This window comes from Octodon degus, unplaced genomic scaffold (genome assembly GCF_000260255.1).
Source record: "Octodon degus isolate 3935 unplaced genomic scaffold, OctDeg1.0 scaffold00131, whole genome shotgun sequence".
Lineage (NCBI taxonomy): Eukaryota > Metazoa > Chordata > Mammalia > Rodentia > Octodontidae > Octodon > Octodon degus.
The window spans coordinates 2,758,493-2,778,588 of NW_004524707.1; the positions used below are offsets into that span (position 1 = coordinate 2,758,493).

General features: G+C 40.1%; 1 protein-coding gene and 1 long non-coding RNA gene across 2 annotated transcripts in view; both read left to right on the forward strand.

Moving 5' to 3' along the window:
* The window catches only part of Cr1 (complement C3b/C4b receptor 1 (Knops blood group)), a 109,793-nt gene that overhangs the window by 1,578 nt on the left and 88,119 nt on the right, over nt 1-20,096 (forward strand). The window contains exons 2-15 of the mRNA XM_023701184.1: nt 1,312-1,500; nt 1,584-1,683; nt 1,931-2,013; nt 2,502-2,903; nt 3,493-3,669; nt 3,748-3,838; nt 4,126-4,202; nt 6,406-6,813; nt 7,406-7,478; nt 7,840-7,922; nt 8,484-8,876; nt 9,874-10,059; nt 10,652-10,841; nt 12,245-12,320. Of these exons, the coding sequence (XP_023556952.1) occupies nt 1,312-1,500; nt 1,584-1,683; nt 1,931-2,013; nt 2,502-2,903; nt 3,493-3,669; nt 3,748-3,838; nt 4,126-4,202; nt 6,406-6,813; nt 7,406-7,478; nt 7,840-7,922; nt 8,484-8,876; nt 9,874-10,059; nt 10,652-10,841; nt 12,245-12,320 (2,528 nt within the window). The remainder of the gene's footprint in view (nt 1-1,311; nt 1,501-1,583; nt 1,684-1,930; nt 2,014-2,501; nt 2,904-3,492; nt 3,670-3,747; nt 3,839-4,125; nt 4,203-6,405; nt 6,814-7,405; nt 7,479-7,839; nt 7,923-8,483; nt 8,877-9,873; nt 10,060-10,651; nt 10,842-12,244; nt 12,321-20,096) is intronic.
* LOC111812596 lies at nt 12,270-19,478 on the forward strand. Its single transcript, XR_002818065.1, has 3 exons — nt 12,270-12,320; nt 15,689-15,794; nt 18,939-19,478. It is a non-coding gene; the product is annotated as an uncharacterized LOC111812596 (long non-coding RNA).

Sequence of the window (20,096 nt, forward strand, 5' to 3'; positions counted from 1 at the left end):
CTGTTTACAGCCTCCCAAGAGCTGGGATTACATGCGTGTGCCACCACACCCAGTCTCAATTGTATTCTCAGCGCACACTGGGGGTGGGGCCGGCACGGCAGGCCCAGGCATCGAACCCCTGGGCCCTGCGCCTGCTTGCAAGTGCTTTAGTTCACTAAGCTATTTGACTGGCCCTCCAAATGGGCTTTAAAAACTGAGAAAATTTGATATTATTTTAAAATTGATCAATCAAGGCAAGAAAAGTTAGTGTTGGAGAAAGATAGTGCCAGAAAGGCTTCACTATGGGAAGCAAGTGAACCTTTATAATGACTTGGACAGACCTACATGCATCGACATGAACAACATAGATACACTGTATTATAAGCAAAAGAAGCAAAACACACACAACATGCCAGGAGTCCATATACTATACTGTACATGTTTATGTGTGTCATATATAGGGTGCCAATAAACTCTATTATTAATGTACAATAGAATAACCTCTAAAGGATATGTACTACCTGTGGAACAAAGAATAGACTTACAGGTGGGATGAAAATGGACTAATTTTTGCAACTGAAATTTTTCTGAAGGCAAAAGTCACTGTTACTGTGTAATTCAATTTCAGAAATACAGGGGGGGGTTGTGTTCTTAGAGAATCTGAAAATTGTGACAAACCATGAATTTCAGATATGGCCAGAAAAATGCCTATAAATGCCCATTTTTGTAGTTTAAACCCTAAATATGCTATGTTTTCCCTGAGTTATATAATTTAATTTAGTAAATTACTGTATTAATAAATCCTTAGAAGGCGCAGGGCATTTTGGCAACATCTTAGGGATCTTAGAGCCTTAAGAACAAAATAGAGGATACCAGTGATTGATAGCTACACCTGGTGCAGGAATCTGTACTGATACAGAATGCTGGTGCATCAGCCCTGGATGGTTGCAGGGAAGCAGCCAATTAGGAGCAAGGAGACCTGAATGACACTCTTGGATTGGCTGCTTCCAAACCTCCCACTGAAAAAACAGTTCTGGACAACATCTGCAGTTTCCACAAAATTACAGGGGGTTCTTCAAAGTTATTGGTTAGGTTCAAGAAAATACCCACAAATTACACTGAGCCATGACTTTGCAGGAGTATACAGTAATGCTGCAATAGTTACAGCATACCACGGCACAGCTAAACCACATCCATTTGATCCTGCAAAGGCTGAATTGAAAGTTACTTATACGAAGAACTATGTCTGACTAAGCACTATGTCTGAAGTCAACATCTAGACTGTAAAGTATATAGCATCTGATTTTTTTTTCCCTAATTATGTTTGTAAAGATTTTCCTCTGGAGTGTCCATCACTTCCCCAGATTTCCAATGGATATCACACAGGGAAAAGCAGCAAACACTTCGTCCCAGGATTGTCTGTGGCTTATGGTTGTAACTCTGGCTACTTGCTCCAAGGACCAAAGACGATTATGTGCTTGTCTTCAGGCCAGTGGAGTGCTGCCATTCCTGTGTGCAAAGGTATCCTAAACTTATAACCTCTCTTAAGAAACTGGCTTGTTCTGTTATTTGTCTTGATTCCTTATGGCTGGCTTGTTTTTTAGAGGCACAGTGTGACCCTATAGGACAATTTCCCAATGGGCAGATCACTGAACCCCCAAGTCTTCGGGTTGGTGCAACTGTGACGTTTTCCTGTAATGCAGGGTGAGTGTTAGGAGGGTCTGTAGCATCCAATCAGTTGGAATTGTCTGCACGTGGTGTGACTGTAAAGCCCTCAGAATATACCTTGACGAGGATCCAAGTGCAGCTCCAGTGAGCATAGGAGGGAGACTGCTTATCAAGGGAGCAGGGACACACACACTATGTGAATTTGTCTTAGCTTTCAGGCAGAAGTTGTTATTATTCAGCACAAACTGCCTAACTATTCCACATGACAACCCTCTGTCCCCAGGTACAGATTACAAGGCCAGCCCTCCAGTCAGTGTGTGATTGCTGAACAGAGAGCTACATGGACCAAGAAGCCAATATGCAAAGGTGGGTGAGACAAATATAATTTGTACAGAACCACAGAGGTTCAACAGAACCTGCATTCTCAGCTTTGGTAAATAATGTTGGCCTGTTATTAGCACACAGACTTCCAGAACAAAGAATCCCAGAGGGTATAAGGCATGTGGTTCTTGCTGAAGCCACCTTCAATTGCCTCTTTGTCTTCTGCTTCCTCAAATCCAGTGCAGTTCCAGACTTTTCGTTCTCTGAAAACCATGCAGACTTATTAAGTAAATAGTCAGGCCACAAAAAAAAAAAAAAAAATTTGTCAGTAGGACTAAAAGATCAACAGAACAGATGTATTCACTAGTCACATTTTAAAATCACACTTTTAAGTTATATCTCACTAGCTGCCATGATTGACACGGTAAAATGTGATTGTCTTGAGCCCAGATGTGACAGTGGTCAGAATCAGCCCCAAGGCACTCTCACTTGCTGCATGTCTGTGACCTTTCATTTCTCTGTCATTTCTCCAGAAATTCTTTGCCCACCACCTTCTCCTATTCTCAATGGAAGACTCAGCTCTTCAATGAATGTTTCATATGGAAGCACCGTAACTTACACTTGTGACCCAGGCCCAGAGGAAGGAGTGACCTTTATCCTTATTGGGGAGAAGACCATCCACTGCACAATGAACAGTCAGAATATGGGGACCTGGAGTGGTCCTGCCCCACACTGCAGACTTTCTACTCCTGCGCTTCATTGTCCTCATCCCCAAATCCTAAGAGGTCATATTTTTTCTGAGAAGAAAGATCAGTATTCTTATAATGACACAGTGATATTTGATTGTAAGCCTGGCTTCACCTTGAAGGGCAGCAGGAGAACCAGATGCAATGCCCAGGGCACATGGGAGCCGCCAGTACCAGTCTGTGAGAAGGGTGGGTACTCAGTGCTCCACAGTGCTACCAATGCATAATTCTGAGACGTTATGGGAAGGGGTGGTGTGCTTTATACAGGGCCCTTTGCAGTTCCTATATCCTCAGCTGTACTAAGCAGAGAAGACATAAATCCTTGTGAGGGCTTTCTTTACCTTTCGACTATTGCTTCATTTTGTGGAAATATGGTTGGAGAGAAAACATTAACCATTCTAAGTTTTACATTTCTGTAGTGAAAAAGTGGGACCAAAAGGCTTGTCTATAACAACAATTTTTGAAAAGGGATCTTACCCAGGGATAGACCAAAATCTCCCCTGAAAGCACCCAAGATGATTCCTTAAGAAGGGAAGAGACAGGAGAGAATTTATATTAACCAGGATTGGAAACAAATCTGTGGCAGCCCAAGATCAGAAAAGAAACTGCTGACCAGCAGTGATCTAAAATGACCCCCAATCTGGGCTTCAAGTTCCCACTATGTCATACAGCTGCACACATAGTAGAATTGTATTATTAATGGCAATTTCTTGGGGTCAGTTTCTTTTTGTTATTGTTCACTTAATATTGTTTTTTGGTTCTTTTTCCTTTGCTTTAGAATGTCAGGCCCCTCCTCAGATCCCCAATGGACAAAAGGAAGATCAACATACTGTCCGGTTTGTTCCTGGCACCTCCATAAAATATAGCTGTAATCCTGGCTATACACTGGTTGGAGAAGAGTCCATCCATTGCACCCCTGAGGGGCAGTGGACGCCCACTCTCCCCCAGTGCAAAGGTAGCAGGCCTCAAAGACAATGCTTTGCTTGGTCTAAGATGGCCCGGAGCTGTTTCTCATCTTAGTCTCTCTTCTTAGCTACAGAATGTAAACCATCAGGACCTCAACTCTTTAAAAAACCTCAGGATACAGTTATTAGACCAGCCATTTATTCTACTTGTGGTGAAGGGTGAGTGGAGGCTGTCTCAGCTCAAATCAGGTCTGGCCTATCTGTGGACACAGCAAGCTTTATGTAAGTTTATTGCAAAGATCTGTCCCCGTCGTGTGTTTATGGGGTGCTGATCACACCAGTTTTTCATGCATGGAAACTGCAGTAGGTGGATGATACCGAAACTGGCTACATTTTTGTTCTTATTGCCTCTTGTCCTGAAAGTGGTGAGTCTGCTTTAGAGCTGCTTGTTCTTGCTTAGCTTTGGGGTTGCCAGATGGCCCGATGAAGCAGTTCTCTGTTTCTAGGTACCGATTGGGTGAGAATGCTTATCAGCTATGTCAAGGAACGCCTCCTTGGTATATGGAGATCCATCTCTGTGAAGGTGAGTGGCCCAAGGGGTAGAGGATCTGAAAATGTGTGTGTGTGTGTGTGTGTGTGTGTGTGTGTGTGTGTTTAATATTTTTATTGAGAAACAAATGGCAATGAGACAGTTTCATAACCAATTACCAGTACATTTTCAATAATTAATACATTGCATATTGTTGTCTTAGTGGTTATTCATTGTACAAGATGCAGACCTGATATCCTGTCTCAAACCCTATTATAACAAACCTCTCTATTCATTGAATTAAGAGAATGCAGCTGTATATCTATCCTAACTATTTTGAATATACAGATACAAAATGGTCATTCATTTATGTCCCTTTTTTGGTTAGTTTTATCAGAGAAGGGCATTCCATTGTCTTTTAAATACTGTAGGTGCATAAATTCAGCAAAATATCCCAATATAGTCCAGTAGTCCATAATAGTAGTGAGTTTTCCATAAGACTGCCAATGTCCAAAGTTGTTGACTTGAGTATTTACAGCTCAGCATATTAATATGGCTTTACTTTTTATACTTCATTTTCATTCTTTTCTGCTGAATGGTTAAGACCAACAAAAAGCAAGACCAATATAACAAGCAATGTAACTTTTGGATCTGATAAGGTCAGTGAAATCCCCTCAGGATTTGTCCTGAGATCCTGTACCTCAGATTGTAGATCCTTTGTCAGTGTCAGTGATGTGGATGAGTCACGGCCATCGCTTGGCCAATGTGCTCAATGTGAAAGCCTGGGAGAATGTTTTCTCTCCATGTGACTCTCCTTAGGCACACTCTACATCATCAGTCACTTTCCTCTGTGTCCCCAAATCTCCTGGATCAGAGAATTTGTGACACAATTGAGTTACAGGATGTCACAGTACAGGTCTTGCTATTTCCTGAATGCTTATGACCTTGAAAGGCTAGGGCCAAAATGTTGGCTATCCTTGTAGCCCTCCTTTTTCTTTAATTTTTGGTCTGCAAACTTAAATTGTTAACTCTCCAGAAGAGAAGAGAATAATAATGATATTATTACCCTATAACATAGGCAGTTGAATTTAACCTCACTATCTGTCTGAATATCAAACATCTTAGACGTAACATGGAACAGGTATTTTCCATCAAGTATTGATATGTTAAACTTTGAGTTCCTCCAGAATATGAAGAAAAAAGATTACAAAGATAAAAAGTTTAAAAAATAAGAATAAGCATTTACATATTTTTACACAGAAATTTAGAAATCTAGCAATATACATCCTTGTAGCAGGACAGTCTTGTGACTTTTTTTGTCTCATGTTTTCATTTATTACCCTTTTTTCTTTAAACAAACCTTTACTTGAAAGACTGTAATTGGTATGAAAATGTGTGCTTTCAGGGAGATTTCTGTTTGAAGCTGTGTGATGGGAATTAGTACACGACACTCGGTTCTGTTGACTTTCTCAGAGGTTGTCATCGTGTAGTTTCACCATTTCTTTCTGTTGTTACCTTTTTCTACTTCAGTCAGTTGAATGAAGTGTGCTTTCTTACTGACTCTCTTTTGTCATTTGGAGTTTTGAGAATAATGACAGCAATGAAGATGTAAACCAGCATCCAATAACCAAGGAATCACCGCACTAGGGAAGAAATTAGGGGATTGGCATCACTTAGGGACTCAGATTCTCTTCCTACTGCTTCACAGCTGTGCAACTTTGGGCAATTTACATAACACCCCTGAAACTGTAGCCTCCCATCTGTCAGGTTGACAGACAACCCCAGACTTCAAAATTATTGCAGTTAAGCTGTGTTATCCCTACTTTATGGATAATAAGTACGCCTTTCCCAAAAGTAGGCACTCAATCAACAATAAGTATGCCTCACTAAACATAGAAATGATCTTATGGTCTCAGCCTCGGAAAAGCTTAATCCTATTCCTCTGTACCTTTCATTCCCCTACTGGCTATGTTAAAAGTTCTCCCTTTAATTAGTAACTGACAATGGAGCCTTAATGCTTCATAAGGTACTAATCAAGATGTCATACTGATTTAGTAAAGATTCACTTAGTAAAGATTTTGTTCTGTGCAATCAAGTTAAATTGACTTTTACATACACAACAAAGCTTTGGTACAACTCACATCATGAAAAGTCATCCCTACCTACCTGAAAACAAATGAATCATATTGTGCTTGACTTCTGCTCTTAGGTGTCTGATGCTGGGAAAGACTTACACAGTATCCTTCCATCTCTCTAGAAATCACCTGCCCACCACCTCCTGTTATCTCTGATGGGACACACACAGGGAGTTCCTCAGAAAACGTCCCATTTGGAACCTCAGTCACTTACACGTGTGACCCTGGACCAGAGGAAGGGGTGCAGTTCGGCCTCATTGGGGAGCGCACCATCCACTGCACGAGCCCTGATGGAGAGAACGGCACCTGGAGCAGCCCTGCACCTCTCTGTAAACTCTCCCTCCCTGTTGCCCAGTGCTCAGAGCCCCACATTGCAAATGGATTCAAGATATCCAGAAAAGAAGCCCCATATTCCTACAATGACAGTGTGACATTAACATGTCAGAGGGGATTTATTTTGAAAGGCAGTGCTCAAATTCGTTGCAAAGCTAACAACACTTGGGATCCTGAAATTCCAGTTTGTGCAAAAGGTAAAAACCCAACAGGGGAGGGCTTTGCTCACTTATTCATGTTTATCATCCATCGCAAACTCAGAGCCAGAGTATGGGGAAAGTAATGGGGGCGTGTGGTACTTTCTGATTTCTCCCATGCTCTAGTAGAGTGCTCTGTGTGAGTTCTGCATGTTGCTGGGTGCATACCTCCTTGGATTGGGATTACTCATGGTAGAAAATGAAAAGCTCATTGGAATGGGCCTGCATCTTTCACAACAGTAGAAGCATTCTGTGCTTAGTGAGAGCTTCCTGATCCTCATTGTCACAAAATGTCAGGTTGCCTCTGACTGAGAAGCACCCCTGTGTAGGTGTTTATGAGGGGCATTTTCTCCTCAGCAGCCTCCTGTTACTGGGCTCCATGATGGTCAGTGCTGGGGGCAACTTGGTCTTCACGGTCTCAGGGAATTCTGTAAACAGCTCTGTGAGCCTGGCTACATGCTGTGGGAAGTAGCACTGACTTATCCGCCCTCACTGGAGCCCTGCCCCATGGTGCAAAGGTCCTTTCACTGCCAGAGTTACCCTTTTCTTTGCTGTGAGACATCTATACATTATCCTGGTTTTACTCTTTCAGGAGGGTGTGAGTCTGTGGCAGAGATTCCGGATGGCTCCCATGTGGAGCTTGTGAACGCATCCTGTAGAGAGGGGTGAGTACGAGACGGTCCATTCTGAGGAAGTTAATGCCTTGAATTTGGCATTAGCTCTACCCACAGCTTGTCACCACAAGTCCCTGTGGATGTTCCCCTTGCCACACCCACAGAGGATACGAGGCTCCAGTGGCCTAACCAGCAGTTCTGGCTTTTCCAGGCTTTCTTGATATGGAAGTTTTGCTCCAAGCATCTGTAACTCTACAGTAGTTTTCTGTTTGCAGGATCAAGGGTTTTATCATCTCTGTGCTAAAGTTCTTATTTGGAAGTGCCACTAGATTTATAATTTGAAGAGGTCAGGCTGCAGAAACATGATACTGGGCAAAGAAAAACTACTGTATTTCCATCTATCCCTCTCTAGGTACCAGTTGAGTGGATATAGTTATAGGAAGTGCCAAGATGCCAGGAATGGAGTCTGGTTTCAAAAAAGTGCACACTGTGAAGGTAAATTGGGAATATAAGAGCTAACTGTGGACGTAAGTGGTCAGAGAAGGGAGGCTGCTGAAGGGTTAGTTTGTAACTGTCTCAACAGCTTATGCCTCTCCTCAATATACAAGAGGTAATGGAAAATGCTTCGGTGTTTGATAGATACTAGAAACAATTGTGAGGTAGAAATCAAGTAGTTGCCAGATGCCTGCTAATTTTGACTTTCTTATTATCTTTACTTTTTTGGTACTGAGGTTTGAGCTTGGGACCTTGTGCTTGCCAGGGAGGCGCTTATGCTACTGAGCTATATCTCCAGCGCCGGGCCTGCTAATTTTGCTAAACATAAAAATATCCCACATTTTTAGGACATGGAAACATAGATGTATTTGTTCTTACACTTTATTGTGTTTTCTAATTTTTTTGTGCTTATATTACTCACATATGAAGTTATTTAACAAAAAGTATAATCTTTCAAAGACTAGTTATGTGACATACAATGCAATTGCATAGGGCCATCTATATCGGAAGCAAGACTGTGATGTACCACCTGAAGTTGAATTCCCTAAATTTCTTCTGCAGCTATCCACTGCCAGCCTCCACCAGCGATTGACAATGGGAGACCCACAGGCATGCTGGCAAAACAGTTTCAGTACGGACATGAAGTCTCTTACAAATGTGACCCAGGATTCCATATTTCGGGAAAGCAGAGCTTGAAGTGCAGAAGTAATTCTGAAGGACATGGATCTTGGAGTGGGCCTCCCCCACAGTGCTTACGATCGCCTCCTGTGACCCACTGCCCTCATCCCGATATCAAACACGGGCACCCAGTCAACAAAACTCATTCCGTGTACTCTCACAATGATGTAGTGCATGTTGCCTGCAATCCTGGCTTCATCATGAAAGGCAGTCACTCAATAAGGTGCCATACGGATAACACATGGGTGCCAAGGGTACCCACCTGTATCCGGAAGGGTGAGATATTTTAAAAGATTAAATATGGGATGTTGTACAAAATAAATGTTTTTGAACATGCACTTGCCATTCCACCTGAAGAAAAGGATTTGAAAACTTCGATAGTCTCATTGTCTTAAAAGATACTGGCCTTATCTATCACCCGATTCTTTTATCCCTTTCATTTCTCAGTTTGTACACTAAGCCACAGTGCCCAAGAGGACCCATGGTACACTTCCAAGTTGACTGAATCTCCAAATATATTTTTTCCTATGAATTTAGAAAAGGAAAGCTACACATACTTGTCATGCCAGTGTTTAGAAGTAATGTTATTGAGAATCTGGAACTTAAGGCCACAGTACCAGTCAGAGGATGACTTTGGTGTTAAGGGGAATGAAGCTGGCCTTCAAAGCCACTGAATTTCCTTTTTGGTCTTCGTTGCCAGTTGGCAGTTTTATTCCTTTTGGTAATTAGTGCTATCACCAGCTTCCAATTAATGACCCAGTGGAATTTATCTCCCCAAAATAATTCTCCTTGGCCAGCAGTGTTCTTATTTTAAGGTAAATCCATCCCCATAGCCCAAGGTAAGGAATCAAACTGTGAAAAGTGAGGTCTGCAGTGGCTGCCACGTTGAGGAGAATGGTGGCTCAATAGTTGGCCACAGCTGGTGGCTTCACTTCCTACGTCCCCTTGAACGTGTGCTGCGTAGACTACAGTCTGTTTACTATTTAAAGTAGGAAGAAGAGAATATTTGTGGCTGACAAATTATAATTGTGGACCACAGCTACTGATGTTTCAGTACCTTCCATTCGGTGCATTTCCTCAGATCAGCTATGATGTAGGTATAAAAAGCACATCTTCCCAGCATCATTTGGTCTAGCTGGAAGGAAGGGTTCTGGTTACCAGCCAATTGGCTAATATGTCACCTATTGCCTTTCTATGTTGCCGCCTCACAGAAATGCTGTCACTAGATGTTCTCCTGTGCTGGATTAATGTTCCTTTCTTACTGCTCTCTAAGCTTTCATAGCATGTCCGCCTCCACATGCAGTGCTCAACGGGAACCATACCGGTGGAAGTGCAACTCAGTTTGTCCCCGGGATGTCAGTGCAATACACCTGTGACCCAGGTTATGTGCTGGTGGGGGAGCCGCTCCTGCTCTGCACACACGAGGGAGCCTGGAGCTCAGCTGCCCCTTACTGTAAAGGTGCGTGCTCTGTGTTTCCTCTTGTTGTTCCTCTTAGTAAACCAGTTTGTTCCAAATAGATACATTCACAATTAGGTATAATCAACTTAAAATAGCCAAAGAAATGCATTAACTGGACCATTTAGTTAAGTTCATTTGATGGGATCGATGTATTACTTAAGTCTTTCAAAATAAGAAAAATGGCCTAGGCTGTAGTCTGACTGGTAAGTGACCTACTTACATAGTTGACCACTTATGGAAAGTTGAAATGTTTGCATGCTACAAAGAATTAGAAAGTAGACAATGCAGGAAAAGACAGTGACTTGAAATAGACCATATGACTTTTTTGTCCCTCTGCATTCTCCAAGAGGCCTTTAGGATCATCTACTACTATTAGAAAAGACACAGAAGCAGAAAGAAAGCAATCAAGCTAAATCACTTGGAGTTATTAAGAAAGAATGCTGAGACCACAAAGGCTGTGCTTAGGGCTTTATTTCCCTGAAGCGGTGCTTACTAAGAATGAAATAAATTGGTTTACCATTAAGGGCAAGTTCTGTTTTCTTGCTAACAGACAAAGTATGACTCTGCCTCATTTGGATTCCTTTCCTTACAGAGGTGAACTGTAGCTTCCCTGAGAACTCATATGGAATTCAAAAGGGACTGGAGCCTGAGAAGATGTACCAGTACGGGTCCATTGTAACCATGGAGTGCAAAGATGGGTACACCCTGGAGGGCAGTCCCCAGAGCCAGTGCCAGGACGACCACCAGTGGGACCCTCCTCTGGCGGTCTGCAGATCCCGTAAGTACCAGTTCTTCTCTGATGCCTGCATTTAGCATGGAGAGCAGCCAGCAAGAGATCTCCCTCAGCAAGCTTTGAGTTAACATAGATCTGTAGCCAGTGGCGTGCTAACAGAAGACGTGTAGCAGGTGGTCCACTCTAGAGAAAGTGCACCTTAGGATGGGGGATCTAAATAAAAAGAGGAGAACATGGGCTTAAAAGGAGTGAAAATGCAAAACTAACACCCTTCCATTTGGAGAGAACTTGTACCAGAGACTTCCCTGCTTGCCAAAACTTGTTTACTAATTTGATGGCAGCTACAAACACATGTTAACTCAGTTAGGATAATAATTAAAATTTTCACTAGATCCTGGAGAATTATGGATTACAAAGCCAAGTATATCCTTCTTTTTCCTCTGTTGGCAACCTCTTCCAGCCTACATAATTAAAATGAAAAGAAAATACAGTGAGGGTTTAATACAAAAGAGTGGCTATAACTCAGGGACCAATTACATCAGAATAGATATGGAAGGGGGTCTGAGTGTTGACTTTCTGGGACAGCACCAGAGGATGATGGGACTTGGGGCACACTGAATTGTGCTACTAGACTCACATTTTCATTGTTTTATATTTTACTTAGGTTCATCAGATCATCTTTTCTATGGTAAGTTTCCTTAAATTCTTGAAGAAAATCTCTTACCATGTTTTATGCATATATATATATATATATATATATATACACACGTATATTCTAGATCCACCTATTAATATTTTTCATTTTAACTCAATAGCTATAATCTTCTTTTATGTTTTAAAGATACTTTAATGTGTATGTCACATTTTTTTTTTGAACCAGGTATTAAACTCGGGCCCTTGCACTTGCCAGGCAAGCATTTATTCTACTGAGTCATCTCCCTGGCCCCCTTGCATGCCACATTACAAGATATCTCTTTGGGATAGAGCTAGATAAACATTTAAACAGCCAGCTACTTCTGATTTTTAAACAGAGGTTCAATTTATTAACTCTTGGAATATTCATGATTAAAAACCTGGAATTTTGTGTGACCTGATGCTACTGAAATAAGTTATTTAAAATTCTGCCGTAGTAAAGTGTATTTCCCAATGGAGATTCCAATGTTGTTCTGCCAAAACGGGATGCTGGGAGCCTTTGCTCCCAATTCCAACACAAGGACAAGAGTATTACTAACAAAATTGAAAGGAGCAGAAAAAGCCCACAGAGAAAGGGCTCGAGCCCTGTTCTCATGTGAGTGCTGACTGAGTCAAATCAGAAACCCTTAGACCCAGTTATGATCATTCAAGAAGTTAGTATTTATGATGGAGTTAGGCATAAATGTCAGTATGAGGCCAGTCATCAGTCTATAACACACGTCTTTTTCGCATTTGATACTAACTCTTCCCCTCCTGCAGGTATTGTTCTAGGCACAGGATTTGTTCTCTTGTTGGTTATTGCCGCCTTATGTATGATATCAAAACTCAGAGGAGGGTAAGTTCAAAAGGCTCAGTAGGCGCTGGCTTCTTCTAAACACATAAGCACACATTGTATTAAATGAATACTGCAATGCTCTGCAGGCATAAAGCATCTTGTGATATAGGGGGGCGGAATCTCCTACAAGGACTTAAAGTACACCAGACAGATAACTTATTTTGTCTAATGATGTTTACTCAGATGGTATATTATAAAACAAAATAAAAAACTCTAGGAAAGAAACACAAAAAGCCATACAAAAAAGCCTCCTGTTGACAACACCAAATAATTACATATATTCCTGTCTTCTCTTATAGTCTCTCTCCTTTTTCTTTATGAGGTGAAATTTTGGCAGTTAAATTTTTAATCTTGAGTTCCTTTCCATTTAGACTAATGTCCATATTTTTGTGTTTTAAATGATGTTTTCTTTATAATTTCTTAATAACTCTGTGTTGCAGAAATTTTAGGTTGTTTCCATAATTGTCTTGATAATAAAAAAGACACAAGGAATTTTTTATGATAGACTTAGTTTCATATCTACTTATTTCCTTAGGACAGATTTCAGAATTACATTTAATATCTTAATAAATATTGCCTATTGTCTTTCCAGAAAGTTTGCTCTAACTTAATCATATACCAAAATAATTAACATAATGGAATGCCTTGTGTTTCTTGACCATTTTCCCCCTTCACTAATCTGTTATTTCATTGCAAACTACTTTGTGTTTCATTAGAACAACTTTATACTACTATAGTATCTTTTTTTTTCTACTATAGTATCTAATGATGAAAATCCCTCCATGTAATTTTTTAGAACTTTCTAGTTCCTTCTGTTTTTCTTATAGGTGATTTTTTTTATTCCTTTGTCATCTTTCTGAGAACAAAAATGCTGTGACTCATTGAAGTCTATAGCTTCCTTTCTTTCTTTCTTTCTTTCTTTCTTTCTTTCTTTCTTTCTTTCTTTCTTCTTTTTTTTTTTGAACCAGGAATTGAACTCAGACCCTTGCGCTTGCCACACAAGTGCTTATTCTACTGAGCCATCTCCCCAGCCCCTTATAGCTTCTTTTCTGAAAATGACATCTGTTTTGTGATATGTTCTTTTTCAGAAACAGCCTAGGCCTTTTCATTTATTCAAGTAACTTTTTCTTCCACTCGGCTATTTTCATGATTGTCTAAATAAATAATTAGGTTTCTGTTTTTGTTATAAGTTTTTATCCTGAAATTAGACAGATTTTTACATCGTATTTTTAATTTTTTAGTATTGGAATGTGGAACTTATGTCATAGTCATGGCCAGTGTAACTTCCTGGCACTCTTTTTCTATACAGTTAACTGTTTCATAGCACACTTTGAGGAAACCTTACCTGCCTCATTGGTTTGTAATGTTTTTGGCTACATCTTATAATTAACTTCAAATGACATCTAGGAAAGTTTATTTATATAGTGATTTATTCTAATAAATTTTTAGTGAGTTATCTAGGTGTCTCAGTAAAAAACTATATTTTCAGCCAGGCATAGCAACACATGTCTATTATTCAAGCTACTCAGAAGCTGAGCCAGGAGAATCATGAATTCAAGGCCAGCCTAAGTAAAATAAAATAAAAATAGCACTGAGGATGTAGTTCAGTGGTAGAATACTTGCCTAGCATGCATGAGAATGTGAGTTCAATTTCCAGTATAAAAGCTACAAAAAATATATCCTTTCTACACATTACTATTTTCACCTAATTTCCACTGGCTATATATTTTAAATTACTTCTTTATTGTTGTCTCATTTTATTGCCTACAGTGTTAATGGATGTCAGCTATTTGCTATAGATACTTTTCTTTGTTGTTTTATCTAGCATATGCATACTTGGCTTTTTAAAATTGGGCCAAAAGTATTAGAGAAATAGAAAAGATATGAAGAGAGGTAATGACCACATCCTTTCATTTTGTTCATGTACAGTAACTATTGAATGTCTTCTATAAATTCAAGAGAGAAAATGATCTTAAAATTAATATATAGACCTGTCATTTACATAGCTTTGCTCATAGGAAATTAAAAGATAATTTTAGCCAAGAGTAGTGAAAAATTTAAATAAATAGGAAATGTGGTCTCTGTCTCTTCCCTTCACACCACTAATTTGCCATCAGAGCCTTGCCTGTGTTGAAAAGTTTGCAAACTTGGGAAATACCTAAAATTTAAAACAATTCAATGTTCTAATCTCCTTATTAGCCTGTTATATATCATATTTACATGTCTTCCTCTTTTTTTTTTTTTTTTTTGGTGGTGCAGGGGATTGAACTCAGGACCCTACACTTTCCAGGCTACATGTCTTAATTGATGTCACCCAAATAGATATGTCAAATAGATACTAGATTCCTAAGTATCACTGACTGGTTTTATTTCCATTTTTAACCTACTTCAATTCATTTTCTAATAATTTATACATACCAAAGGGTTCCCCTGAATATTTTTTGGTAAATGAGATGAGAAATAACTCATCAAAAATGGAACATCTAAAGTTGAACATTTTTCACAGTCATCCAAATATTTCAAAAAGACTATGCTTTTCTTCTCCATCATCTAAGATATTTAATATCTAACTCTCTCATTTAGCATTAAATAATACTTTCAATGTATTGCTTCTGACTGACCTTTTAGATATGGTAGAAAGCAACCATTTGTAATTAGCCTTAGCAGTAATCTTCTCCAGCGATTTGTTTCAACACTGACAATGAAAGTATAATCACATTTTATTGTCATTCACCTACTCCAATAAAGATAGCTCAGTGATACAGCACTTGTGTGGCAGGGGTGAAGCCTTTGGTTCTGTCCCAAGAAAAATGCACACACACATACACACACACAGAGTAAAGTATATGCACTTGCAAAAAATAAAAGTAAAAACATTCTCTTGAATCTTGCAAATTATTTAAAGTTTGTAGTGTTCTGTGGGGATATAAAGAGTTGGAGTTAAACTTCAAAAACAAATATTACCTTTTTAGTTGGAAAGGAAAATCATGTTTCCCACAGTGCTCCAATTCTTATCCTGTGCCAAATAAAGGATTTTTAACATCTCTTCAATTTTACAGTCATCACTGTTAGTCATTATGAGTAGTGGATATGGGGTACAGATGTGGAGTGCTAGTTTCTGACTTGAGCATTCTGACTATCAAGTATTTTACGTTTACATAGATGTTTTTACATAGAAACACCGATGACTGATTTGGGTATCTATGTAAAAAACTTCCCCAAAAATTGAGTCATAGTGACTATTAAGACAGTAAAATGATATCATTTGTGAAAAACATTTTCCATGTTTTGGGAATTATGGTGAGTAAACAATTACACAATTTTATATCGTTAAAAAGTACTTTATATTTCTTATTTCTTTGATGTAGCAATTATTCCACAAATGCAAAGCCTAGAAAAGATGTTCATTTAGAAACGCAAGAAGTATATTCTATTGATCCGTACAACCCGGCAAGCTGACCTGAAGACGAATTGGTATGAAATTGAAAAATTTTATCAATTTATTAATCAAGAGCATCTTTCAAGTATAGTATCAAGTAATTATGGTTTTGACTATCCTACACATACTAGCATTGTTAATTTACCTACTTCATTATAACAACTTCTATTCCTAGTTTTCTTTAAACTACATTAATCCATTCAGCAAATATACTAAATAGAAAAATGGTTACAAATAATAAAATGATAAAGAGAATTAAAGCCAGCACCAGGGATAGCAAGAACAGGGTGGTTGCAAGGGAAGCCCTCTCCTGGAAAGGGACAGTTGAACAAAGGCCAGTGGGAAGCAACCAGCCAGCCATGAAGCCTCATAGAAGACCCCTCCCGGCAGACAAAATGGTGGTAGAAAGGCTGCAAGGCATGGAGTTCTGCTATGTTGGGAGCACAGCAAGGGGTGTGTATGTGTGTGGAGCGGGGGGAGGCCTAGAGCCAGTGGACCACGGGGAAGAGTGGTGGAGGTGATGAGAGGTAGGAAGCTGAGGAGAGGATGATCTGGGATGGGAAGCCATGGTTTTAAGTAAATGAGCTACATAATCACCTTACCTGCTGTGTGTTTTGAAGAGAGAGAGAGAGAGAGAGAGAGAGAGAGAGAGAGAGAGAGAGAGAAAGAGAAGAGCTGGGGATATAGCTCAGTGGCACAAGTGCCAGCCTGGCAAGTAAAGGTGATAACTTCAGTTCTTGGTCCAGAGAGAAAGAGAGAGAGACAGACACAGAGAGACAGAGAGAGAGAGAGAGAGAGACAGACAGAGAGAGAGATAGAGAGAGACAGACAGACACAGACACAGGCAGAAACAGACACAGAGAGAGACAGACAGACATAGACAGACAGACAGACAGACAGAGACAGAGACAGAGAACAAGCGTATAGGAAGCCAAGGAGAAAGATGGTAAACAGTGAAGAGGCTATTGTAGTAACTCAGGTAAGAAATTGTGAGTAGACACCACCAAGATTGAGAGAAGAGGTCAAAGTCTGCATGCATTTTTAAGATAGTGACATTAGGAATTGCTGACAGTATCAGAGTATGAGAGCAACAGAGAGGTGGCAGTGATGCTATATTTTGACCTAAGAAGACAAAAGGATGGAATTAGTTTTAATTAAGATGTGAAGAGCAAGGATGTGAAGTCAGGAGTTCCACTTGAAGCTGTTAAGCGTGAGATATCTACTATACTTCCAAATAGAAGTGTGAGGATGTCAGATGATGTACAAGTCTGTATTTCAAGCAGTAGGGCCAGGCTGGAGATCCCAATTTGAACCTTGTCAGTGCCCACACACACATAACAGTGAGACATTAGGAAAAGAAGCTAGGGAAGAGGAAAGCCCCAGGAAGCCCTGAGCCTTAATTCTCCAGCATTAACAGTCATGGAGTAAAAAGGGCCAACAAAGGATCAAGGAAGACTTTTACGCAGGAGAAGAGCCCTTTGGCATGGAGCTCTAGAAGTTAGGTACACAAAGGTCAGTGAGCAGAGAGTGGGCAAGTCTGTGCAGTGCTGTTTCAAGTTAAAAAGATGAGTGAAAACTACCATCGGACTTAGCCTAAGATTTGTTGGCGAAATTGAGTTCTGGTGTAAAGTAAGGAGGTGGAAGCCTGGCTAGAAAGAGATTAACAGAGAATGAAAGGGAAGGAGTCTCACATATCAAGTACAGACAGCTCTCTCTGGGTGTTTTCCTATCAAGAAGTCATGGGTATCGAGGGCAGACAGCTCTTTGGTTGTTCTGCTATAAAGAGGACCAGATAAAAAGAGTGACAGGAAGAGTTAACAGTAAGGGTAGGAAGAAGTCAAGGGAAATGTTTTTAAGAATGGATAATAGGGGCCGGGGAGATGGCTCAGTGGAATAAGCGCTTCCCTGGCAAGCTCAAGGGCCTGAGTTCAATCCCCGGTCAAAAAAAAAACAACAACAAAAAAAAAGAATGGATAATAGACGCTCCCTACATGCAAATGAGAATAATCTATAAGGAACAGAAAAGTGAGTAGGAAAGAACAGAGTTACTCGCGCAACATCCAAGGGCACTAAGGGAACAAGGGCAGGCTGCTTGAACAGAGAAGTTAACCCAAGAGAGGTGAACAGAAGGAAAGGCAGAACAGCCAGGGGAGGAGAAGGCAGGTGGGAGGTGTGATGGCAGACAAAAGTGTCCTGTTCTCTTCTAACAATGCTGTTTCCTCAGTGTAGAAAGCAAATTAATCAGCTGGGAAATATGGCAAAGGTTAAAGAGGCAAAGGAAGGCCTTATGTTGTGGATTGAAAGTTGAAGATCAAATGATAGGGCATGCAGAAATGTGGACATGCACTATGAAGCGTGCATTTGTGGTTCCCAGGAGAAAATGGGGTGAACAGCAAAAAGTTTTCTCTGCCCAGGCATATGGTGAGGGGTTTGCATACTTTATCTCATCACCCCTCAGTGCCTCATGAAGAGAGGTATCATGCCGGACCACACCAAGCTAAAACAGGACACACATGAGAAAACCACGGCTGAAAGAGTCTCCTTGTCAAGGTTAGGAACTCAAGTTCCAATTGACTTCTGACTGCTTTCCCCTATGTAACCTATAAGATACAAAATAAAGACACCAGCTCTACATGTAAAGCTATAAGAAAAAAGTCCCATAAGCAAGGAACAGAAAAGCTGCTGTGATTACTTGCTACTGGGGAGTCACAGAGGCAGGGAGGAGGAGGACAGGGACACTATGCTTCCCAAATCCAAACAATTAAGGGCCCAATGTAAAGCCATCACATAAGACTGAGCGTGGTGGTGTACGCCTGTAATTCCAACTCTCGGGAGGCTGAAAACAGGCAGATCACTATGAGTCCAATCTACGTAGTGAGACCCTATAGGCCCTGGACTAAAAATGCAACAAAAAAAAAGAAGAAGAAATTTTTTAAAAAGTAAAGCCATCACATAGTTGTTGAGTGAACATATGAATAAGTGAGAATGAGAATGTTTTCCATTTTTTCCTTTTAGTCTTATGCATGTTTATCATCATAATTATAGCATTATTTGTTCCAAAGTATATTATTTGAAGAAGCACCTGTCTTCTAGTGGGTTTTATAATGGCTCTACACGCTAACACTTATTATTTCAACTTTTGAATGTCTCTGCCACTATTCATGCTGCTACCTAAACAGAAGATCTATGTCAGTGGGCCACCCGGCTGGGAAACCAACTGAACGTTGCCTGGCAAGACACCACTTTAAAATCAGCAAGTCTCTTTGTGCAGTCTCAAGAGCAGGGCGATGATTTTTACAAGCTGTGATTTCCTGTATGCACCTATTCCCATGCGGAACAAAGGAGCTTTGCCTGTAAAGACGAGAGCCCAGTTTCACAACTGTGCACATCAAGGACTCCTGAAACCTCACTGTCATCTGCCTGAAGTGAGACTGTAGCTATGAACAAATATATGGCTCAAAAAGTGTCACCTTCTCTAGAAAAGCACTAGCAGTGCGGTCCTTGTAGCTAGATCCATCTTCATTTGCAAACAGCACACTTATCATTACCACATGCTTTTTGGGTTGTAATGTAGCCTTAATTATTTAAAATGAGTTTGAAATACTTTCTCTGGTTGTGATGCACACCTTTATTGAAAAGACAACTATCTCTGCCTTCATGTTAGTTTCCCACCTTTGTATGGTTAAATATTTTACTTTTATCCACATTGGGCTGGGGTTTCCCCCACAATTCTGTGTGTTCTTTGCCTTTCCATAAGCAATAATTCCAATTTGCACAAAATTTTAATGTTTGATGGTGTAAGAGTTACGTTTTACTTTTAAAAATCTGATGTACAAGTCAAGCCTTGCATATTTCCTTAACAGTCTTTTCATAAGCTTCTGTTAGCAATGTGTACATTACCATTCAAATAAACTGAATTATTACAATTGTATTGTAAAAAATATATTTCTATTGTATTGTAGAAAACCACTTGCCTTATGTGCCTTTACTTCTCTGGAACCCAGGAATTCTTGAAAAACAGACACAGTCATTGGGTTTTGAGAGTTACAATTTTTTGGCTGCTTTTCTGGATTTATACCTTGGTCAGCTAAGCATTCAACCCACAAATCCAGTTCTCCCATACCAAGGCTTTGTCTCTTATTTCTCAGCCAACGCCTTCCTCAGTCTATATACCATCTCCCACATACACTAGATCTAGCTGTTAAATATTCTCTCTGCAAGCATTTAAACTGTGGAAAATGCAAAACCTTGCCCCTTGCCCTCAGGTGACCACAAATTTCCTCTCTCTACTTTCTCCTATGCTGATCAGCATCTTTTATTTTATTTTATTTTTTAAG